Genomic DNA, 25,490 nt, shown 5'->3' with positions numbered 1-25,490 from the left:
ATCTCCAAAAAGAAAGGTCCTTCCCTTTTTAGCCGGTTCTGGGCGAGGAGGGATTCGAACCCACGACACCGTGTTTCATCACCATATACTATAATCCTCTGACCTACAGGGCACACCTCGTCTCCACTGGATCTATTCTTGAGAGTACCCTAAAAAAGGAACATTTCCTCTCCCCAACCATTTCGGGTTAAGAAGATGTGCAAGTGCCTTTCTCTCCATAAGAACGGTGCGTTCCGAGGTATGAAGTGGAAGAAAGGGGATTTCATTAATTAGGGTTTTGAATAAGACGACCTTTTCATTTTTTTCATATTGAAAAAGTAATTAGAATGAGGGGTGTTAAGCTTTTTATCATCCTAGCGTCGAGCTATTTTTCTGCAGGACCTCCCCTATAGTATCTTCACTGCAATAGAGTTTAACCAGCAAGTTTGGGATGGATTGGTGTGGTTCCTCTATGCCTGGGACATCAGAATATCGAACTATGAATGAAGAAAGACATGAGAGAAAACCATATTGGCTAGTGATTCTGAGGCACCAATTCTTGACTGGGGGGGACACCAAAGGCCTCCGCCCTTCCATCACTTGGATTGATAGAGAGGGAGGGCAAAGCTTTAGGTTTTCTCATATTGTCAAAGAGTTGAGTAATAAAAATAGATGGCGAGTACCTAATCAAATTGATCGGGTCATGTAGGAACAAGGTTCAAATCTACCGATCTATTAAGATGCCTCAGCTGCATATATCACTACACTTCCACTTCACCTATCATAATGATAATCGGCTTGTCTCACCATGATATTCTCTTGAATTCTCAAAACTTCTGTTACTCCACCCTGCAAGTGTAGAGAACTCGTCACTGTTTTAGCTGTGCTACCGAAGGTTTTAGAGAAGTCAGAATTAGAGAGCACTAATCTTAAGGTGGGCTTACTACTTAGATGCTTTCAGCAGTTATCCACTCCACACTTGGCCACCTAGCGTTTATCGTGGGCATGATAATTAGTACAACGGAGGTGTGTTTCTCTCGGTCCTCTCATACTAGGAAAAGGTCCTCTTAATACTTTAACGCCCATACCAGATATGGACTGAATTGTCTCACGATATTCTAAACCCGGCTCACGTATCGCTTTAATGGAAAAACAACCTAATCCTTGGAACCTACTATAGCCCCAGGTGGCGAAGAGCTGACATAGAGGTGCCAAACCTTCCCATCAAAGTGAGCTCTTGGGGAAGATCAACTTATTATCCTTAGAGTAACTTTTATACGTTGAACGACGACCCTTCCACTCGACACTGTCAGATCACTAAGGCTGAATTTCGTCCCTGCTCGACGGGTGGGTCTTGCAGTCAAACTCCCTTTTGCCTTTGTACTCGAGGGCTAATCTCCGTCCGGCCTGAGGAAACCTTTGCACGCCTCTGTTACCTTTTGGGAGGCCTACACCCTATAGAAACTGTCTATTTGAGACTGTCCCTTAGCCCATAGGTCCTGACACAAGGTTAGAATTCTAGCTCTTCCAGAGTGGTATCATAATGATGGCTCGGACCCCCCCTCCCCCCCTAAAAGGGCCCTTCATCCCTTTCCACCTAAGCTGCGCAAGAAAGGCCCAAAGCCAATCCTAAGGAATAGTGAAGCTTCATAGGGTCTTTTTATCAGGTGCAGGTAGTCTGCATCTTCATAGACATGTTTATTTCACCGAGCCTCTTTCCGAAATAGTGCTCAGATTGTTACCCCTTTCGTGCGGGTCGAAACTTACCTGAAAAGGAATTTCGCTACCTTAGGACTGTTATAGTTACGGCAGCCGTTTACCAGGGCTTCGATCGCCAGCTCCTATATCATTAGGTCATAAACTTCCTTGACCTTTCAGCACTAGGCAAGCGTTAGCCTACCATGTGGTCTTACGACTTTATGTAGATCTGTTTTGGTATCTGATTGCCTGGGCACAGTCACTGTAACCCCCTTGGAGAGCACGCCTTCTTACGGGCTATTTTGCCGAATTCCTTAAAGAGAGTTATCTCGCACCCCTAGGTAATCTCTACCTACATACCTATGTTAGTTTTAAGTATAGGTACCCTTTTGTTGAAGGTCGTTTGAGCTTTTCCTAGGAGTATGACATAGGTTACTTCAGCGCCGTAGCACCTCGTACTCGAACGTTGGCTTGAGGCATTTTCTCTACCCTTTCTTACCTTGAAAAGCAGATACCGTGCATCCTTAAACTGATAACCATCTTTCTACTAACCTAGCCTCCTCCGTCCCTCGGGACCAACAAGGGTTAGTACAAGAATATTCATTTATTGTCCATCGACTACACCTTTCGGCCTGATCTTAGGCCCCGACTCACCCTCCGTGGATGAACCTTACAGAGGAACCCTTAGGTTTTCGGGACATTCGATTCTCTCACCAATGTTTTGCATTACTCAAGCTGAACATTCTCGCTTCCGCTTCGTCCACCCTCACTTGCGCGAGTGCTTCCCTTTAAGGTGGAATGCTCCCCTACCGATGCTCTTTTACATCCTACAGCTTCTGCAGATCGCTTAGCCCCGTTCATCTTCGGTGCAAGAGCGCTCGATCAATGAGCTATTACGCACTCTTTCAAAGGTGGCTGCTTCTAGGCAAACCTCATGGCTGTCTCTGCACCTTTACCTCCTTTATCACTGAGTGGTCATTTAAGGGCCTTAGGTGTTGATCCAGGTTGTTTCTCTTTCAACGATGAAACTTATCCTTCATCATCAGTGGCCGACCTTGACCCCTGTTATTTTGAGGTCATGTCTAGTATTCAGAGTTTGCCTCGATTTGGTACCACTATCGCAGCTTGCATCGAAGCAGTGCTTTACCCCTAAATGTGCACTCAACTGCTTCGCCTCAAAGCATTTCAGGGAGAACCAGCTAGCTCTAGGTTCGAATGGCATTTCACCCCTAACCACAACTCATCCGCTGATTCTTCAATATTAGTCAGTTTAGAACTCCATTTAGTTTCACCAAGCTTCATTATGGTCATGGATAGATCACCCAAGTTTGGGTCCATAAGTAGTGACAATTGCCTAATGAAGACTTTTCAGTATGGCTTCGATTCTTCCCTTAACCAAGCCACTGCCTATGAGTCACTGACTCATTTTTCAACAGGCACACGGTCAGAGTCATGGGCTCCTCCCACTGCTTAGGAGCTTACAATTTCATGTTCTATTTCACTTCTCGATGGGGGTTCCTTTCACCTTTCCCTCATTATACTACTTCGCTATCGGTCAACCAATGAGTATTTAGGCTTGCAGGTGGTCCTTGCTGATTCATACAGGATTCCACGTGTCCTATGCTACTCGTTCAAAATGTAAGCTAGTGATGCTTTCGGCTAGTGGTCTCTCACCATCTAGGGTTCACAAAGTAAAATGTTTCAGTTTGCCAATGTCATAACCCGATTTGTGGGCCCGTGACCGGCGCTAGGGAATGGGTAGGTTTAAGGCCTCCGAAGCCCGTAGCAAGCCTAACTAGCCAGCAATCCAGATAATCACATACATAAATATATATTACTTAAATAACTTATTAAATAAGATTGAATAACACATATATTGCAGACATGCACTTAATTAATTAAGTAAATAGTAAATAAATAATTAAATTCATAATTCTATTATTAAATAAATAATAAATAACTAATCTAAATTTATAAATAAATTAGTTGGATAAATAATAAATAAATAATTTAAATCTATAAATTAATTATTTAAATATAGAATAAGAAATAATAAAAATTTTCAAGCAATACCTACAATAACAAAAATATATTAATACGATAATAACGTAATTAATATACGTAATAATTGTTAACCTAAAATGCTAGATAAGAAATTGGCATGACGCATATGTAGAGGATATATGACTTTAACTCACAGTTCTACCGTACTCCACTGTCTGCTCCTACGCATCGAGAGCTGGCTGGACTAACGGATTATCTAATCATAGAAATAATTGAATTAATAAATTTTTATAACTTTTCCTAGGCCTAGACTCCTAGATTAGACTGCCAAAGAAATTCCGATTCGAAAATTCTATAGAAAATACGACAGAATCTCCCTTAAAAATATGGATATTTACCCCTAGTATAATGGGTCCAGAACATGCTAAAAACACCTCAAATATACCATAATTTTTTAACGGGAGTCGGGCCACCAAAAGTATATTATTTTTTTCGATTTTGTAACACAACTCAAATCACAATATAATAATTAACAGTTCAACAAAATAATACTATTCACGATACCACATACAAATATTTTTCTCGCATTTAATTTAATTAATCACAGCCTCAATTTATGCAACAAATAAATAGTTTCTTCTATACTTAATATGTAGTATTTCTACGGTCAGGCTACTAATTAATTAAATAATTAATTTAATTATTAATCCATTAAACATTTTTTAATAATTCTAAACAATTTTTAAGGTCTAATAAAATTATACCGAGCCGAAATCTAAAATTTTGTGCTTCCGGGAAATACCAGATCCGAAAGCCAGTACTGCCAACGGTATCAGATTTCGAATCTAGAGATGCCTACGTGAAGCTTGAGTTGCGGGGAGTCCAAATATGCAAATGTCTTCACCTGAAACTCGTCGAAAACCACTAGATCGAGGCTAAAAGGTTTCAGCTCCAACGAGGCTAGGAGGAGCTAACTTTGGGTTATCGACAGTTGGAAGCATGATTCCAGCGTCAGACTGGCGAAAGGATGACGACAAGCAACTATTTCGACGGCGGCAACAAAGGTGGAGCTTTCCTTTCTCCAACTCGTCGTCGACAGCAAGAAAGAAGAGGAAAGAGGCAACGCCGGCTGGAGGGGAAGAGGACGAAATTTCGATGGGCTGTGGGGTGTGGCGGGTAGGGCTAAGCACGAATCGATCCAATTCGGTTATCTATAAATCACCAGTACTATACCAAACCTCGGTTATTTTAAAATTGAAGCTACCAGTACCGTACCAAATATAAAAGGTTCCAATACCGTATTGTACCAGTTTTACGGTTAAATAAGTTTGGTTCGGTGTTATTTTCGGTTCTAAAAAATTTAAAAAATACAACTTTAATCTTATCTTTAATTAAATACATTTAGAGAAAATATGATTACCAACCTAAAAAAAGTAGCATGAAAATCTAAATTAGAATTGCAATCACATTCTTGAGCAACCTGTTTTGCAATTCAGTCACTTGTAAATATAATAATTTATTTAATATTCAAATACAAACCATTAAAATATATGTTACTGCTAGCATAAAAATATTTTGTAGATGGCAATTATTAAAATAAATAAGTTTACAAACTTTATGTAGCACTAAAATATATGTCCAAAATTAGCAAAGGAATGTTATTACCTCCCCTCAAAATTAGCACTCCATATTTAATCTTGGCATAAGGGACTCACCAATCTCAGAATCTTGAATAACTTTTGCAATAAAAGTAAAAAATTACGTCAATAAAACTTAACAGCATCAACAATAAACAAACATATGTAAAAAGTAAAGAAATATTACCTGACTCTATGCTTTCAATATCCTCTATTAATTTTTCTAGTTGGATAGGTTTATTTGAACTTCTAAGCCAATCTTGACAACAAAGGAGGACCTCCGCTGTTGTAGGAAGTAAAGAACTTTTATATTGATCTAGAGTTCGTTCTCCAGTACTAAATGCAGATTCAGAGGCTACTGTTGAAGCTTGGATAGCCAATACATCGCATGCAACCTTGGACAAGATAGGATACCTTACTGAATTCACCTTCCACCATGCTAAGATATCGAAATCAATGGTGAATTTTTCTGCAAATTCTTCGAAACACCTATCTAACTCAGATATCTTAGACAAATTTTGTTGCGCTTTTTCCTCTAAAAAGAACTCATCAATCTCTTCTTTTGTTTCCATATCATTTGGCCCACTATCATATGTAGATTTTTCTGAGCTCCCTACAACCTCACCCATATATAATTGATCCTGAATTATCTAGTATTCATCTACCATCAACTCTAAAGCTGTTTTCACAATTTTTTCCAAATTGTTTGTCTCATCTTCACCATAATAAATGGTATACTTAACTTTCAAGTACTTTAATTTGCACCTAGCTTTCAAGTACTTTAAATCTAATATTATAGTATGTATACTAGATTACTAGTATCAGTATACTATGTGACATATTAATATACATAACTTATATTTTTTATAGAATATAAAATATATTATAATATTATAGTTATTTTTAATATGTATTATTTTTTTATTTCGATAACAATTGCTTGAATTATATAAATGATAAATATAAAATTATTTTTTTATAGAGTATAAAGTATTTTATAATATTATATTTATTTTTAATATGTATTATTTATATAATATAAATAATTATTAATAAATATATGTAAAAAATTCAGTTATACGGATTGGTCCGGATCAGTACAAGACGGATCGGTTCTGGTACGGTTATTGTATGGTTTTTACAAAAGAACCAATATCATACCGTAATAGTAAAAAAATTCGGATCGGTTCAATTCGGTTATAAAAACTTTCGATTATTTTGCTTCTGGTATTTTTCGGTACGGTTATTCAGTTTGGACGGAAATCACCGAGATCCATGCTTAGCACTAGTGGCAGGCAGCGGAAATGGAAGGGTGTGGGGGAAAGGAGGTGGCGTCGTGGAGAGAGGAGGGGGGAAATGGGTTGTTTTGTAATAATATTCTTTTTTTGAAAGTAAAAAATAGAAAATGCAAATAAGTCCCCCACAAATAAATTGCTACAATGACACCGATGTCTAAATTATTTTTATTTTATTTGTTTATTTATTTATATATATGTAAAATAAATAAATCATCAATATTTAGTGTAATATTAATTTCAAGTTAAATAGAAAAGAAACATTTTAAATAAAACTAATGTGAATATAAATAAAATCTATTATTTTTAAAATTACAAATCTAAATCTAAAATTTATCAAATTACCCTTGATAAAAATTAAAGCAATTAAAATCTAAAATCACGGGTATTACAGCCAGGTTGTCTCTTGCCTGCCCTTGGATTCAACAACAGTTTGAAAGGTTGACCTATTCGAATACCTCTGAATCTATGCTTATTTTCAATTCCCTGAAGTATTTCGTCGCTTACTACGCCTACAAAAAATTGGAGAGCTCTCGAACTCAAGACCTCTATTTCTGAAGGAAAAAGCCTTTACCAATCCAGCTAAAACTGAATTAGTAAGATAATAAAATAAAATAAAAATATTTCTGATGTTACAAAATATACTGACAAACTAATGAAGAATTCATTTAAAAATTCTACCTATTTTATTAAAATTTAGCTATAGCCAATTCAACATAAATTTAATTATGTCCAATGATAGATTAACTTTCACCTTTAATTTACAAATAAATTCCATATATTTTACAAATTTCAACCAAATAAAATGATAATGCAATTCAATGGTGCGAAAAAGAACTAGCATGTAATAGGATCACAGAATTAGAAGAAAGGAACATCTAAAATAGCCTCAAACATGGCGCACACATATATATACATGAACCAGTTGGAAAGATGGAACTTTGAACCTTCAACACTATGGGAAAATTCATTTGGTTGAACTTGCATTCTTGTTATGTACAGATAGATGGTCGAGGTTACAACAAACTTCCTACGAGTATTTCATTTCTATATACAAAGGTAGTTGCAATATCCACTACTTTAAAAACACATCAGCATCAAGAGATTCGTCTAAGAAACCAGATCATTTCAACTCCATCCTGCAAAACTATATACAACACTGTTAATAACCTTCTGCTTCATATACTGAGACTATCCAGTCCGTCCAGGTGCATGTCAAATTCCTACTTCACTCATCTAATGGAAACTCGCCTAAAGGTTGAGTGGCAGCCAGATGCCTGACACGCTGGGCAAGTCTTCGTCTGCGGTAGATGCCAACCAAACGCAGGACAAGAACAAGAGCAATAGCAACATAATCAAACAATCTAACAATTCCCAAACCTCCTGTATATCACCAGCCATAATTCGTACATGTTAGACACATTGAATCAACAAAAAACGAAAGACACAAGTTCAAGACACAGCTATAAACACCTTTTAACACTATTCATATCTATGATTATTGTGTGTTAGCTCTTACATTTGGCAGAAGTACACAAAGTTAAGATGGACCTTACCAGTAGGAATAAAGTTGAATGGAGTGGCAGCATATAAGACACTGAGCATCATCTGCACGTATGAAAGATATCAGAGTATGCTCAGTGAAAAGCTGCAAGATTAGTGACTAAAATTTTCTTTTACTGTCGCACAGTTGAGACAAAATATTTATATACTTAAACAAGGCATAAGACTCATTCATACTAATAAGTTAACATAATGATCTACTGTCTTTACTTAATTATCAGACTATAATATATGAGAACATTCAAAAGTTCAGCACTCTAAAATGACATCAGGAAAAAACTGTTCAAGAACTTTACACACATGTAATCATTTTTGTGAAAAAGATGCTGAACTTACTGCAAAAAGGCGTATTTCGTGAAGGTAAGAGTAAGGTCTATCAGGATCCATCATTTGTAGAAACATTCTCTTGATAAACAATGGTGATTCCCGCACTTTCTGTCCAAGAAAAAAAAAAAAAAGAACGTGCCACAGATCTATTAAATAAGAAAGTTTCTGTCCAAAGGAGCTTAACAAAACATTCTTCAAGTTGCAAGAACAGAAGCCATTAAATCAGGAAAGGACTTAGGTATAAATCTCCATTGGCAAAACTATAAAAAAGATGGATTATATATTGCATATTTAGTCATCAACAAAAGAAAAGAGAGAGATCAGATATAAATCCACCCTTAATGGCTCACATTGGATTTCACATATCCAATCATAACAATCAGCAGGCAGTTTGTATGCAATTTAAATAATGCAAAAAACAGCATATTGTTTTTAAAAGATCAAATCTAAATGGAAGTACTAGAAAAATCACAAAATCTACCTGAACAAGTCCAAGGGCACCGCCAATGAAAAGTCGGTTATACCTATCAACATTTTCCAAAACTTTAGTAACGTCCTGATCTTGGTGCTGGCTATATAAGGATGCCTCTGGTGTAAGCTTAGTAATTCTGGAGGCGCACATAGGACACTTGCAAGGCTTCGATGCTGCTGAATAATTCCAATACTGCAGAATACAACTCCCTGCCACAAGAATTATCTTTTCTTGAATTGCAATTTCTAAAAGACCAAAATCACAGACGACGCAGATCAAAGACAACAAAATTAACATTTTCCTCTATTATGAAACCCTGATTGAAAAAATTAAAAAAAGAAAAATCACAATAGAAAGAGAAACAGAGAAACGCACCGCAATACCAGTGGCCGCATATGGATTTACAAGGAATAGTAAAGGTACCAAAACAAATAGGGCAACAATCATCACCAGGAGGCTGACCGACAACATCACCACTACAGCTAGGGTTTTTCTCCGTCGCTTTTTCATTTCCATTGTCAACAGCAATAGCACTATTACTACGAAGACTACTACTGGAACTTTCTCCATCTGAAACGGTATCATTTGCTTTCCACACCTCCAATCCCTTGGCGAAACGCGCCTTCCATGTATCCATTTTTTTTTTTTTTTTTTAAGTCCAATACTGAAAGGGATAACCTGGGTTTTCTTTTTGTACTGAGATGAACTGTAATAACAGTTTCTTTTTATTATTTGTTTATTATATTGTTTTTTATTTTATTTTTGTTTTTACTTTTCTGTGAGTTCTTTTTTATTTTTTAAGAGAATGAAACTTTAACTTTTATTTTCTAATAATAATAAATTTCATGTGCTTTTTTATCCTAAATATAATCATTTTATTTTTGTAAAATCTTCTTTTTATAAATTTTTTATCTCCCTCTGATCAATATAAAAATATTCAAGAAATTTAATTAACATTTTCTAATTCATTAAATTATTATAAAAATTATTTTTTAAAAAAGTCAAGAAAATGCTTCCTAATTAATTTTTTTCTTAACATCACAATTATGTTATATATTAAAATTTTATATTATGGAGATATATGCTAAATGAGGATTTTAAATTTTATGAATGCTGTTAAAATAATAAATTATGAGAAGTTTATGTTTTATTCTATTAATAGATTTTATGATCTCTTTCTTTAACATTTAATAGAAATGTAAAGTATTAGGAATAAAAATACAATCTCATATTATTATAAACTTTTTAAATATTTATTTTTATTTTTACTTAAAAACAATTGATTTTGACATAATTCATAAAATTACGAAATTCTTATAAAATATATTTCTAATGATATTTTTCATCTCTTATTTATATTCATATTTTATCTTTAATATATTTAGAGTTTGTTCATCAGTTTATACCAAAATAAGAATGTGAAGGTTACAGAAAGAGAAAAGAGATTAATTATTGACAATAAAAAAGTTGTCACGCAAATCAAAGCAAAATCATTAAAACATGAAAAGTATGAAATTTTAATTTGATATATGATGGAGTAAACAATGAGGAGGAGATGGTAAAAAAGGAAAACGCGGCTCTATTAATGCCAAAAGGAAACAGTCTTTTGATGATACTTTTACTCACACAAAATCCATTGCCAGCAACTGAACGTAACACAAATATGATCGGTGTGCGTGTCACGTGAACACATTATCCATGGACCTTTTTCCTTTTTTTTTTTTTTTTTAATGTAATACTAAAATATGTATGTATTTATCAGTACTAATTATATACGGTCGATATAAATATAAAATATTGAGACTCGTATTGCCTAAATTAATTATAATAAGATTTTACGTAGTAAATTAAATTCATCTAAACGTATTCTATTTTTAAAATTTGGTTACATACATTAAAAAATTTTAACTTCAACTTTCATTTTTTTTTTGTCTCTACTTTTTATTTGTTTGGAGGAACAATTATTTTTGTCAAGAGGGAATTTCAATGTAAGAGTTATCCTGTTATCATTCTATACAAGAACCCGTTTCCAAAATAGATTTGCTTTTAGAGGATAAAGCACAAAGATACACGGTAGAGATGGCTTAAGTCCATTTTATTTTTTGTGAAGATATATATTTGTGATTGACATTTTACCAGTTGAACTTGTTTCTCATTTTCTTAGTGATATATATCTTCGTTAACTTTGTTTTTAGGAGCTAGTTGCTCCCTCTGCTAATTCTTTTTTTCTTTTGCAATTCTTTTTTTTTTTTTTAATTGCATTTAAAAATCTGATTTTCAGACATATTCCAACGATAAAACTTTATTTTAAAAATAATTGAGATGTCAAAGCTGAGTTAACTAGCAATTTATGATTATTTTATTTATTATATAATTTCATTTATAATAATATTAGTATAAAATATATATTTATTTTTTGTTTATAGTATTTCTATTTATATGTATATTAAATTTTTATAAAATCATATAATATATTCTTATAAAGTTTTTGTATTTATTATATACTAAAACAAATAAATATAAAAAGTATATATATTTGTCAATTTTAATTTTATATTTAGTTCATTGCACTAATAAGTCTTCATATGTCCATATAATAATTATTTTTCAAAATTCAGATTGTTAGAATTCTTACTATTTCTTTATTATTATTTTTTAATATCACATATACATATGGATTAAAATTTTTTAAATTATTATATTGGATCAATTAATTCTCAAATGTGTCACGAATTTTTTTAAACTGTTTTTATGTTCTAAATTTAGAATTTATATTTTTTTTATTTTTTTTATTATTTTTAATTTTAAATAATATGAATATATATATATTTAAATACAAAGAATTATAGATGTGGAGCTGTGCATAGAATGTGCACAAAAATAAGTCCTGCACAGGGCCATTAAATAGTGTTGCTTGTATTTGGACTTTAATTTTGTTTCTCTGAATTTAATTCGAGTACCGCACACTAGCTACGACCTCGTTATGGCTTCCATTGCAATAATGGCACCATTAAATTTATGGTGCTGCCCTGCTTCCTGGTTTCATCTTGCTGCTTAGAAAATTAAAACATATAAATATTTTTATTTTCTTTCCTCTAAAATGCTAGTATTTGTTAAATATTCTAGAAAACCCACATTTCAAAGTAAAACATATAAAAGTCAATTGTATATAATAATATTTATAGCAATCAATTTCTAATAATTATTTATTAAACTAATAATTAAAGAAAAAGGATACAAAAATTGTAAGATATCAATTTAGGACAGACTAGGCAAGTTGCGTGTGCCACTTGGTTACGTACACAGCCCCTAATGTAGCTAGCTTTCTGTCGGTTGTTTCTAATAAGATCGTCACTGCATTCTTTTGTTTTGCGATAATTAAACAAAGAATTTACTGGAAAATTGGTGATTAAATTTCTTATAATTTGGTTTTAATATTATGAATTTATGAATAACTTGTGCTTTCTTGTAGTTAACTTATGTAATACTTTAGACTTTGATTGATATATTATATGAGAAAAATCTGCCAAATTACAAATTATATTTTTATTAAAAATTAATTAGAAAATAAAAAAGAGATTCAGTAAATGTCTTTTTTTATAGCTCACGATCTGAAATCTCCAACATCAACTAAATACGACACACAAAATGATCAACGCATAATAAAATCCCAACAATATTGTTAGCAACCAAACGTGAAATTAAAGGATAAAAATTCTCGGATCAGCAGCGTTAACCACGAAGCAGCGGCAGCACATAGAATTTCATTTGCCCAAGACCGCAATGGATGCCGTCACCTCCACCGCAGGCAAAGTAGTAAGGTTTCCATTTATTCAGTACAAACCTGAACCCCTTACCGCCTCCCTGCTTCCCATCCGCAACCTTGACGGCCTTAGTCAGGTTGCATGTAACGAAACTGCTTAGATTTGGTAGCAAGTATACACTATGAGGATGCGTGCTGTTATCTTTTGGTAGTTTATACTTGAATACTGCAAAATTTTATATTACATTAAAAATAAAATAAAATTATGGGTAAGATATTTTAGCTGTACATCTAAAATGATAAAGTGAAGTCCATTTTGCTGGAGCCTGTTACACCCAAACTAAAATAAAGCATAATGGTCAACTTACCAAGGGTATCATTAACATAAAATGGGCTATTCCTGAAAGCCCAATCGGTATAATCAAAGCCGAAAGTCCACTTGGCGGAACCGCCTACAACAATCTTCTTAGGAGTACGTGTGCATTTAGGGGGGTGGGAGTCATGTTTGGCTACACTGACTCTCAACATGAAAGCACAAAGCACCAGCAGTATATATCTTTGGGCGTATGCTGCCATATCCCTTGGAAAAGAATGAAATTCAAATCTTTTGTAGAAACTGGGGGGAAAGATTAGATATGTGTTGCTGTGAGAGGAGTAGCAAATGGAGGTTTATATAGGGAGATAGAGAGGAGAAGGCAACGTGGAAATTGTCAGATTGGTGTTTATTTCTGTACATTATAATAGGAAACAAGCAGAAGCTCATTGAGTGAGTTGGGTTCTTTTTTCTCAATCTCTAAGCAAGTCTTCCACTTGCATCCTTAATTGCTTCTTTTCCTTCGTTTTCACGTTATGTTTACAAGGGACGGAAGAATTCTTTTTATTTCTTTTCTTTTTCTCTTTTCTATTGAGAGAGTTATATTACCAACAAAAAGAACAAACGAAAGAAAAAGCCCCATCATATGCTATTTAACAAAAATACATGGCGAAAATTGATTGGAATGACCAATGAATTTGCTTTTGTTGTTTAGGATCTAATTTCTACAATGTAACTTTTCAATATATAGACTAAACATAATTAAGATGCAGGATGTTAATTGAACTCAAATATACTTAACCATTAATTAAAATAAATATATATATTTTTATTGATAAGATCATATTGCATTCATTATAACCACATGATTAGATTCAGATTGTCTAAAATTTTATTATAAATTTATACAGATAATTATATATTCTCTTCAATCACGTGTATATTGAGATTTTATTTCACATTCAGTTCAAATACTAATTAGAGTCGAGTTAGAGTGATATATTCATTCATTTTATTAGGTGAATTATAGAGAGTTGTAATTTTCAATATATTCATGTATTCATTAAATAAGAATTATAAAATTTAAAATTAATTTACATTAAAAAGATTTTATTTGAGAAGTTTAAGTAAAAATATTTTAGTATTTGATTTTAGGTTTAATTATTAATTAAATCTTAAAATTTTACACTTTTTAATAATTTTATCTAATTATTTTAGAATAAATACATGTACCTTTAATTTATTTTTAAAAATATTTTTCAATAATAATTTTTAAAAATTTTATAATGAGAAAAATGATATGGCAAGTCAATTTTACTTACTATCATAAAAATGAGTTAGTCAATATTTATTATATTTAGATGTAAAATATGTAATTGAATACACATATATAAGATTTTTAATAATTATATTATTAAGTCTAAACTAAGTTATTTTTATTGATTCATACTCATCTATTCTATGAAATTTCAAAAATTGTCACTAGAAAATATTTTTAAAAATAAATTTACTAATTTATTTTAAATTTTAAAATAATTAAATAAAATTATTAAAAATATAAAATGTAAAATTTAATTTATATTTAAGTCTTAATTTTTAAATATTAAGCTATTTTATATAAATTTAATTTAAATTTTTTAAATAAATATATAGAAATACTAAAAAAAGAACTCTAAAATTTACCAATATATTATTATAGGGAAGGGTGGAATTTACGGGTAGTCGGTCAACAACATGGAAAAGGCTGAATGCATGTGCATTTGTGGAAGTGCAATGTGGGTTGGTGCCGCCAATAATGGTGGCAAAGTTTCCGTTAATCAGCAAATAGTCAACTAATAGTAGAGTTGTTTTTCTCATTTGAAGTCTCTAATTTTGACCAAAACAAAGTCAATCCTGCGAATTTAACTGAAATACTATTTTTCTTTTTCTTTTTCTTTTCTAAGAAAAGAAAAATGAAAGTTAAATACTAATTGTTCTATGAATCTGAGACGTCCTTGTGACGTGATGATGATGGCAAAGTTACTACTAGCATTTGTCATCATAATTTCTTTTTTTTATTTTTTACTGTCCTCGAACAATATTTGGTTATTGTATGGTTAAATCTTGGGCAAGCTTTGACAACTTAAATGAAATAAAGGATATTAATTTACTAATCAGTCCACAACCTTTACTTACTATAGCTATAACTATAATTGTTTTTAATATATATACATACAGCCCAAAACAGATAATATTTTAACTATCTATCTTATCTCTTTAAAGCTGTTTGATTACTGAATAAATAGAATTATTGGCATTTGATATGTTAACAGATATTTTTAAATTTATATGAGTGAGTTTCTTCCATTAATAAAAGTTTTTTATTTTTTTTTTAAGTCAAATTATACGAATTAGTAAGAAAAATTAAAAAGATTCCATGTAATATAAAAAAAATTAATTAATTAAAATATTATCATGAGATGACAGTAGTAATAGTAATAATAAAAATAATAATAAGTTTAATCACATAATTGTAATAATACTAATATTATAATAAATAACTAACATGATATATATATATATATATAATTAAAATACATGATGTAAAAAATTTAACAATAATTTATCATATATAAATAATAATAAATTTTAAATAAAATAAATTAACATAATTATAAAATTTTAGTTATGATTCCACTTCCGATTCCTTATTGCCCAACAATTTTTTTTTTTCAAATTCCCCCTTGTTCCAATTGTTATTGTGATTTTGAACTTAATTTCTCTGAATCAAATGAGCCTTCATTTTCTTTCTCAAAGTTATTTTGGTCATTCCTCGATCATTCGTTAGATCAATAGTAATTAAAATGCTAATAATGAGTCTTTTTGTTAATGTTATTACAATTTGACTTCTTTATAAAATTAAAAAAATCATTTTATGATTTAAAAAATAACCACTAAATGAACAATATTGAAAGTTAAAAACATAGATTCTTTTACTATTTAAATAAAGTTTTATTTTTATATTATTTAATCCTATTTACTTTTATTTTTGTTGCTCATGAATTTGTACTCCATCTGTTAAAAAATTGATTCAAAAACTGTTTTTCTTGTTTATTTTTGTGGCTTATAATATAGGCAAAGAAAGGCCACTGTTATAGTTTAACTTAAGATTTTGGAAATGGGAGGAGGGGCTGTAAGAAAGAAAAGACAAGTCCCATGAAAGCATGGTTGATGTGTGAAATGTGGAAGAGAAATAGAAATGAAGGACCCAACGTGGACTGGAGACTTAATTACGGAAAGGAAATCCAACTTATTTGAAAAAAAGGGTCAATTTGGCAGTTCTCCACATTGTCTTTTCCTTTTTTTCCCTATATATAAACAGCCATTAGCTCATCCTCTTCAGCAACACAAATAACAATTATTCAGTCTTTTCCTATATATCACTAAGTGTTTCATATCTACATAACATAAATTCCTTCAATTTCTTTTTCCACTTTTGGTAAATATGGGTCTAAAATACACACAAGGATTCTTGCTGCTCGTGCTCTGTGCTTCCATGTTGGGAGTCAGTGTAGCCAACAGGAACTGGCAATATGGGTGGAATAGTCCTAAACACGGCCATCGTCACCCTAAGTACACCGATACTCCTAAAAAGATTGTAGTAGGCGGTTCCGCCAACTGGACCTTCGGCTTTGACTATACTGTTTGGGCTTTCAGAAACGGTCCTTTCTATTTAAATGATACTCTTGGTAAGTTCGTTTCTTCTTTATCATTCTTAATATCAATTGAGTTAAGAGTATAGCATTAAAAAAACACTCAACTTTGTGCATAACAAGTCCTCCTAGAATCGAAATGAGTCCACATATAGTTACTTAAAATGCATAAGTAAGATATTGACTATCTTACAATATTCGTATCAAGATTTTAACGTGGCATGAATTTTGCAGTATTCAAGTATGATCTGCCAAAGGATAATAGCACACATCCTCATAGCGTATACTTGCTACCAGACCTATGGAGTTTCTTGACATGCAACTTGACTGAGGCTGTCATGATTGCGGATGGATCACAGGGGGGTGGCAACGGGTTCGAGTTTGTACTGAATAAGTGGCAGCCTTACTTTTTTGCCTGCGGTGGAGGTGAGGGCATCCACTGCAATCTTGGCAAGATGAAGTTCTACGTGCTGCCACTGCTTCGTCGTTGGCACTACTGATCAGACAATATTTTGATAGATACTTCGGGGAGTTATGCACTGCGCTTAACTAAATAATTACAGGAAATTTCGTTTCGTGTCTTTGTGTTTGCTGCTAATAAGATTAACATGACATTTTTCTTTGTAATTAGCTGATGATCAGCTAGAGAAAAGAGATTATGTTACACCTATTGGGTCTTTGTGCTTTTGATATTTTATTTGTTTATGGAGAATATAATAATGAGAATCTTGTTGAAGATTATTGAAATAGTTCTAACGAAGAAAAGTGTACTGTCAATGCATTCCTTGAGGTAATTTGAGTCAATTTCTTTTTCTCAATAATATTTAGTTGAAGTTGCACTAACTTTGGCATCTTTTGACATTTGGCCACAAAAACACAGAGTCTGAAGCAATTTCTCTACCCGTTGAAAAGTTTATATTGTGGAATTGTATAATTGGAAGAGAAATTAAAAAAAGATTGGACAGTTTTTCCAGTTGCCAGTGCACATAATAAGATAAACACGAGTTGCAATTCCAGTGGATTTTGTCATATGAACCTAAGAAATTAGTTATTTGTGAATTTATGTTTGTACGATTCAGATTGTATCATGAAATTCTAATTCCTTTGGCGTCGATGTAGTTTAAAGAAAGAGACTTTATGGTTCTAAATAGGTAAATAATAATAATCTAGTTATTTTCTTTTTGGTTGATAAAGAAAAAAAGGAAAAAAGAAAAAAGAAAAACCGCACTCTTTCTATTGGATGAATCGATGCGGGAGGTGGTAGTATATAATTAGGCCTTCTCATGCTGGGCTGACCCATATCTGTCTTTCTTCTTCCAACTTTACTTTTTCTATAATTTTATTTTATTTTATTTTTTTGTTTGACATGGTTGATAATTTGAAGTGGTAGTAGGTGTTTGTACTGTTCCTTCTATTTTTTTGAAAAAAAAATAAATGCCATAGCACAAAAAAAGAAGAAAATAACAATTAAATATAATCTTTTAATATAAATTGAAGAAAATAGATTCATTAAAACTAGAAATACATGGATTGTAATTGTTTTTGTTCTGCAAAAAGAAAAAGAGCTAAAAAGTGCTAAACACGAATCTTCTGAGGGAAGGAGATCCTGATACAAATAGGTACGGAAGGTTCTTCAAAAAAGTGAGCCAATAGGTACTCGCAACAATTTTGGCCATAGCATCAGCAGCCTGATTGGCCTCCTTGTATCGGGGGTGTAATTAGAGAAGACGCAACAATATTTTCATGCATTCAATTATCAGATAGAATTACAATCGATAACGACATACAGCTTAGAAGAGATAAATTTCAAGAAAAAAGATATACGAGGAAATTATAACATTCAGTTGAGGAACTACAGATTCGCCTTATTTCCCCACGAGATGATCATGGCAGTTGCGAGATCTGAACTAGAAGTCGTACCAAGACATTGCCATATGTGGCACCACCACTGAAAAGAACTTGATCTGATTGAAGAGACCTTTCTTTCGTATCACATTCTTGAAGTAAAATATTGCTGTCAGAAGAATGGGCGTGTGACTAGATCAAGTGCAGTTAAATAGGACAACGATGTCTGCGAGTGCTGGTGGCGAATCCAGCATCAATGTCAGTGCCACTGCTGTATATCCTTAGAAGCTATGTACTTGCAGTCTTTGAATCCCTGCTTTCAAGCCTCACAGTCCAAGATGGACCACCTACCTACATGACGATTAAACCTGTTCATGGGCCTGGGTACCCGCCCAGGCCCGCATTCCTCGGGCCGAGCTTGGACAATAAATTTTGTATACAAGCCCGGCCGAACTGAAAAAGCTTCGTAGTCTTGGTTGGGACTTGGATTTTATATAAAATCCAAACCCCGTGGCCGATTAAAATCATCTTTTCACGCATAAAATATTTTGTCTATTTACTGCCACAAGTCCACTTACTGGTAAAGAAATTATCATAACAAAGCAACAGCAAGGACTTCTTCTTCTCCAGCATATTATGCCGTTGGACCTATGGTAGAATGGAAGTAGGCTGTCTCTGACATACCTTTCTTCTTAGCTCTATTTGTCATTTTTTTTTCTTCTCTCCTTTTAAGATCGGCTCGCTCGTTATTGATGCCGCTCCGCCATCATGCCGACCACATCCACCACCGTCACTCACCATCCTATGGACCTCCTTGCATGACTCATTTCACCTGACCTCGACGTCAAGCTAAAAGCTCTCAGAGAAGTTAAAAAGCAGATCATCGGTAACCTCGGCGCTATCCCAGCCGTCTCCTCCATCTTTTTTTTTTTGCTTGTATTGCAGAAATGTTACTTGTCAGTTAGAGTTAGATCTGGAAAATTGTTAATTTTTGTGTTACATGTGAAGTGATTTATTTATTTTTAGAGATCTGTGCGGTCGCATTTTTCCAGATCTGTTCGTTTTTAATGGCTTCAAATTTGCCTAGTTATTTATATATATTGCTGTAGCTTGAAATGGAACACTCATTTTGTTCACCTCAAGATTCTATATGAGTTATTTGATAATTTGGTTTTGGTGGATTATAAACTGAAATTTATATTTGATTATTTAAATGGAAATCTGATATTTTCTGTTTTTTTTAATATAATGCAGATTAAAATTTAGTTCATGGCTGAGGAACAAAATTCTATAGTACCCGAAAATGACAAATATAAACAGCCCATTGAGGATGGCTTTGCAGAATATGAAGTTTCCAAAAAGCGAGCAAAGAGTACTTCAATTGTTTGGGAACATTTTGAGCTAATCGGAAATGATACAAATGATGCCAAAGCGAAATGTAAGTACTGTAAGTCTATTTTGGGTGTTGCTACAAAAAATGGAACATCACATTTAAGGCGTCATTTAACTAAATGCTCAAAACATGGAAATGCAGATATTAAACAATTTCTTATAGGTAGTGAAGTATTAAGTGATGGGAGTAATTCTATAAAGAATTATAAGTTTGATCATGATGGATTGCGCCATTGCATTAGCATGTTTGTTGTTGAAGGTTCTCATCCTTTTACTATTGTGGAAGAAAAGGGTTTTAGACGCATGTTGTGTAAGGCGTGTCCTCAATTTAGAGCATATAGTAGGCACACTCTAAAAAGAGACATTCTTTCTTTGTATGTGAAAGAAAGGGATAACCTTAGAGAAATGATTTTCAATGCTCCTGGTAAAATTTGTTTGACAACTGATAATTGGAAGAGTCAACATACAAAAGTTGAGTATATTTACATTACTGCTCATTTTATGATAAGTGGAAACTACAAAAGAGAATTTTGAGATTTAGAGCATTAGTTCCACCTTATGACGGCCTATGCATAGCTGATGAGATTGACTTATTTTTATCTCAATGGAATTTGAAGCATAAAATATTTTCAATCACTGCTGATAATGCTTCTTACAATGATACTATGATTTCTATCCTTAATGGTCGTCTCGCAACAAAAGAGTTTCTTGTATGTAATGGAGAGTTTTTTCAAATCCGTTGTTGTGCTCATATTTTAAACTTAATCGTACAATCAGGTTTGGATAGTATCAGTGATATTATTAAGAAGATCAGAGAAATTATGAAGTATATTGATAAATCACAGATACGTAGAAAAAAGTTTTTTGATGTTGCAAAGAAAAATTTTCACTTAGATGTTAGGAGAAGATTTAAGTATGATTGTCCTACGAGATGGAATTCGACTTATACAATGCTTGATAATACTTTTTACTACAAGAATGTGTTTGATTATTTTGGGACTAGAAGTCATGTACTTAGATCTTATAAAATCTCAGAAATTGAATGGAAATATATTTCTATGATTCATAAATTTTTGAAGGTGTTTTATGAAGTGATAATTATGTTTTCGGCTCATAATACTCCTACTTCAAATTTATTTTTTAGAGGAGTGTGGAAAATCCATTCAAAATTATTAGAAGTTGCAAATGAGCCATCTCACCTTCTATGCAATACCGCTAAGGCTATGCAATCTAAATTTGACAAATATTGGGCTAATTATAATGGAATTTTGAGTTGTGTTGCACTTTTAGATCCTAGATGCAAAATAAATTTTTTGAAGTATTGTTATGGTAAAATATATGGGAAAGACAAAATGGATGAGATGGTAGAGAAAGTTATGGCTACCCTTCGTAAGTTGTTTGACGAGTATAGACAAGAAACTAGTTCTAGTATTAGAACTTCAAATGAGGAACCATCAAGTGGTGGTAATTTTGTTAGTGACATGAGGGATGAGCAATTTGAAGATTACAAAGAGTTTTTGGGTGAAACAACTACAATACATGGTAAGTCACAATTAGATCTTTATTTTGAGGAACCAACTCATAATTTGACTGAAGATTTGGATGTTTTGGAGTTTTGGAATAAAAGTTCAATGAGATATCCCGAACTCTCAAAAATGGCACGCGATGTTTTAGCAATTCCGGTTACAAGTGTTGCTTCAGAATTCACTTTTAGCATTGGAAATAAGATCATTACCGCTTCTAGAAGTTCTCTTAATTCTAAGACGGTTCAAGCTTTAAATTGTCTTAAGGATTGGATTCGTGCGAAGGCAATAAAAGTTGTTTATTTATAATTCAATCTATTTTCTGAATTTTATTTTCAAAAATAAGTTTTATAATTGACTAATTTTTATTTTATAAATTTTGTCTAGGTGATTTTACACCCAAATTTGAATCCAATAGTTCAAGTGAGGATGATATTAGTGATATTGATGGCGAAGAAGAAGCAGAAATTATGGATTTTTAGGTAAATTTATTATTTATATATTGATTTAGCTTACTAGTTATTTTTATTTATATAAAATACTTATTAATTTAAATATTTTTTATTTTGTAGGAAATATGAATTTGCCTTGAAGGTGCTTCATCTATATTATTGTGCTTTTATTTCAGGTTTTGGAGTTTTATTTAGATGGTTAAAAATATTAATTGATGTTTGTATCTTTATTATTATGATGAACATGATTATTGGGTTTAAATTTTGAATATTTGTGTTGAAATTGGAATGGAATTTTGAATATTTATGTTGAATTATTGGTCGGGCCGGGTCAGGTCCGACCCGAACCCGCACAGGCTCGACCTCTTTTTGCAGGTTTAACAATTAGTCGGGCCAGACCGGGCCGGGCCCCGCTTTTTAAAAAATTTCGGACTCGGGCTTGGGCTCAGAAATATTAAAAATTTATCGGGCCTGGGTGGGCTCGGGCTTGTCCAAAATCAAGTCAGGCCCGGCCCGAGCCTGCCCAGGCCCAGCCCATGAACAGGACTAATGACGATTAACATTTTGGCTAGTTTCTGACATTTATATCCTAAATTCGAATGGCGGAAATGGCATCTCAAGGTAAGAAGGAATATATACTTGCATAAGCAGGGTGGTGATTAACTTGTATACAGATCAGGTAATTATATAGCATGTCGTCGTTTCTGTATGGGTCACTATTTTATCTATGGGAGCAGTCTTATGCAGGCAGCCAGTAACTGTCGAAATTTGATGCCCCTGATAACAACTTGAATGAGACTTGAAATTTTCTTCTTTTCATAAAATAAGAATTGTCAAAGGTTAACTTATGATAAGAGTTAAATATAACGAAGTAAATTACCTTTTCATGAAAAAGGTAAGATTTGTTTAGAAATCCCATTGCTCCATCTCTTTTCTTAATATTATTGTAAATAAAATTGTTTTCAAAACTACAACGTAACAAATATATTTTTTATATTCACAAAAAAAAAAAAAGAATTCTTATTTACTAAGCTAATTTATAACTAATAAGTATTCTTACTAGTAAATGATTAAGGCACGTATGAATCATTTCTGTCAATTTGGAACTTTCTCAAATGAACATCTCCTTTTTTTTTTTTTTTATTTACTAGTAACTTACATCTATTTCTGTCCGGACATGTTGCCAAGAGAATCTTAATTAGATGAAAGCTCAAAACCGGGTCCATTTATATTTTGCGATGGCCTTAACCTAAATCAAAATAAATATCAGAATATTAAAAGTTCATCCTAGTAATTTTAGATGCTTTTGGGACATATGGACCGAGTTGATTTTATTTAGTGATCCTTACATTATTTCTAACACCTTGATTTGCTCTCAACAAACTTCTGCCTTATACATCTTATTGCAGGTGCCTACAAATGTTGAAAGTGTTTCTAATTATTCCACTCCTAAATCCATATCTTCACTTCTTTCACATAATTTCTGCAGCATTTTCCTCATTTCTTGAATGCTTCATAAGTTTCTTTACCCATCTCACACCACTTTTCATTTTCTTTACAAAACTTTTAGAATTTCTTCCCCACTTCCGAATCATATACAAAAGCTTCTATTTTCATATGTCACTTTCTACTTCCTTATTCTATTAGTAAAGTAACCATCAATAACTATCTAAATAACTCCTGCTCGTGGATTAAGAAATAAAACATGAGTCCGAAACCTAGGATTTAATATATGAACTTTAATAGAATTTAGATAAAAATAAATACACTTTTTAATTCAGTCTCACAAAATAACTGGACTTGAACCAAACCTAATTACAGATGTAAGTATTTACATTAAAAAGACATTTGAGGATAAGAGTAATAAGCTAATATTTGTATTCTTTTATTCAATAATTGAAAAGAATTACAAATGACTTACACAAATAATATATTAGTACTTTACACTTGATGAAAATAGAAAGAATCAGAAACAGCAAATTTATAGAAAAAGGAAATCACAAAAAAAGTAGTAAAAGGATGTTTAATCATTGGAAAATAAACAAATTAATTACTTGTTGACGGCACTGCAGATTCTCCTTATTTCACCACGAGATGGGTTGATAAGATTTCCCATCTTGACCATGGCAGTTGCGAAATCTGAATTGAAAGTTTCACGATTTTTGCTATGCTCCAACACAATGCTGTCCGTAGAACCTCCGCTGAAAAGAACTTGATCAGATTGAAGAAGACCTTTCTTTTGTATCAAATTCTTGAAGTAATTGTTGTCGAAGGAATTGGGTGTGACTAGATCGAGTGCAGCTAAATTTGCATCGCCCCCGATAGCAGGACAACGGCGTCTGCGAGTGCTAGCGAATCCAGCTTCAATTTTAGTGCCATTGCTGTATATCCTTTCGCGAAATGTAAAGCATTGAGCTTGTCCTAGAGTATGGGAACCTGCATTCGGCAAAATAAACAATTTTAGCATCATGAACAAGAAATATATAAGCTATTAACTAGGTCTGCCGGGCTCTTAGAATAGTTCCAAGCTCCAACCTGATAAAGCAACCATGTCCCGAGCACTTAGGCCTTTGCTTCGGAAGCGAGATATAAGTCTGTCAAGGCCATCTCTAAAACTAGGAAGGTCCCTGTTGGCTAGGGTTCTACTTGCAGTCTTTGAATCCCTTCTTCCAAGCCTTACAGTCCAGGATGGACCACCGACCTGATTCGTACAAAAACAAGTATATTTATTTACATGATTGATATTAACATTTTAATTAGCTTGATTCACTAGATTCGAATGTCGAAATTGGCATCTCAAAGAACACATATTTATACTTACATAGGCAGATGCATCTCTTGCTGCAACAGCAAGGATATCAGCGCAGGAAACAACTCCAGGACATATCTTCTCCACTGCAGATTTCGCTGTGTCGATGACATCATAACCTCTAGCAGAATCCTTATTGGGCAGTGCAGACTTCTCGCTCTGGATAGATGAAGTCTCATCCAGTAAAATGGAGGCATCACAACCCTGCAAGACCCAGGATTTAGTTCCCGACATGAGATTAATATATACAAGCTTAGGACCGTAGCAATTGAACGGGGATACAAGGGGTACGTACCTGAACAAAGCAATCATGAAAATGCAAGCGAATGAGAGATGCAGCCATTCTACGTTCTCTTGCAATAGCAGTTTTAATGGAAGTTCTGATAGTAGTGAGGGCCTTTGGACATGTTTTGTCATAAAACTTAGAGCTGAGTTGGGCCTGGCATGCCGGGTTCAAAAGCAGCAACATAAACATGATGGCTGCGGCTTTTGCTGGAGATAGAAAGAATTTGGAAGCTGAAGTTACCATTTTCTATGGTTTTTCTCTATATAGCGGGAGTAAAAGAAATGTATTAATGGAAAGAGATCAGAGGATGAGGGTGTTTCCGATACTGGAAAATTAAGCAAGATAATTAAGAGTTGAGATGGAGAAGAAAAAAAGGTGGCGATGAACTTATATAGAGATTAGAGATCAATAAATTGCACGTGAGAAGCAGTCTTATGCAG

The 25,490-nt window shown here is 33.0% G+C and overlaps 4 protein-coding genes across 7 annotated transcripts; 1 reads left to right on the top strand and 3 right to left on the bottom strand.

Moving 5' to 3' along the window:
• Positions 1–7,549: 7,549 nt before the first annotated feature.
• LOC107261467 (E3 ubiquitin-protein ligase RNF170) lies at positions 7,550–9,713 on the bottom strand. Of its 4 annotated transcripts, XM_048375006.1 has the most exons (6): positions 9,351–9,702; positions 8,985–9,220; positions 8,513–8,611; positions 8,170–8,221; positions 7,865–7,996; positions 7,550–7,752 (listed from the first exon to the last, which is right to left on the bottom strand). In XM_048375006.1, the coding sequence occupies exons 1-6, from the start codon at positions 9,610–9,612 to the stop codon at positions 7,742–7,744; spliced, it is 792 nt and encodes a 263-aa protein (XP_048230963.1). In that variant the 5' UTR covers positions 9,613–9,702; the 3' UTR covers positions 7,550–7,741. The 4 variants fall into 4 exon arrangements, with proteins under 4 accessions (XP_048230963.1, XP_015576454.1, XP_015576455.1 ...); XM_015720968.3 differs by having other exon boundaries at positions 7,550–7,996; positions 9,351–9,692; XM_015720969.2 differs by having other exon boundaries at positions 7,550–7,996; positions 8,985–9,184; positions 9,351–9,677.
• Positions 9,714–12,554: 2,841 nt separating this feature from the next.
• On the bottom strand, positions 12,555–13,459 carry LOC8283276 (blue copper protein 1a). Its single transcript, XM_002521802.4, has 2 exons — positions 13,107–13,459; positions 12,555–12,964 (listed from the first exon to the last, which is right to left on the bottom strand). The coding sequence occupies exons 1-2, from the start codon at positions 13,312–13,314 to the stop codon at positions 12,708–12,710; spliced, it is 465 nt and encodes a 154-aa protein (XP_002521848.2). The 5' UTR covers positions 13,315–13,459; the 3' UTR covers positions 12,555–12,707.
• A 2,981-nt stretch (positions 13,460–16,440) lies between these two features.
• LOC8283277 lies at positions 16,441–17,490 on the top strand. The gene is made up of 2 exons (XM_002521803.3): positions 16,441–16,779; positions 16,978–17,490. The coding sequence occupies exons 1-2, from the start codon at positions 16,536–16,538 to the stop codon at positions 17,241–17,243; spliced, it is 510 nt and encodes a 169-aa protein (XP_002521849.1). The 5' UTR covers positions 16,441–16,535; the 3' UTR covers positions 17,244–17,490.
• A 6,320-nt stretch (positions 17,491–23,810) lies between these two features.
• Positions 23,811–25,425, bottom strand: LOC8283278 (lignin-forming anionic peroxidase-like). The gene is made up of 4 exons (XM_048373737.1): positions 25,060–25,425; positions 24,777–24,968; positions 24,491–24,656; positions 23,811–24,391 (listed from the first exon to the last, which is right to left on the bottom strand). The coding sequence occupies exons 1-4, from the start codon at positions 25,291–25,293 to the stop codon at positions 24,006–24,008; spliced, it is 978 nt and encodes a 325-aa protein (XP_048229694.1). The 5' UTR covers positions 25,294–25,425; the 3' UTR covers positions 23,811–24,005.
• Between the last annotated feature and the right edge of the window lie 65 nt (positions 25,426–25,490).

The sequence above is a fragment of the Ricinus communis genome, chromosome 5 (assembly GCF_019578655.1).
Source record: "Ricinus communis isolate WT05 ecotype wild-type chromosome 5, ASM1957865v1, whole genome shotgun sequence".
Taxonomy (NCBI): domain Eukaryota; kingdom Viridiplantae; phylum Streptophyta; class Magnoliopsida; order Malpighiales; family Euphorbiaceae; genus Ricinus; species Ricinus communis.
The sequence above is the reverse complement of the archived record's forward strand: the minus strand, read 5'-3'. Positions and strand labels throughout refer to the sequence as shown.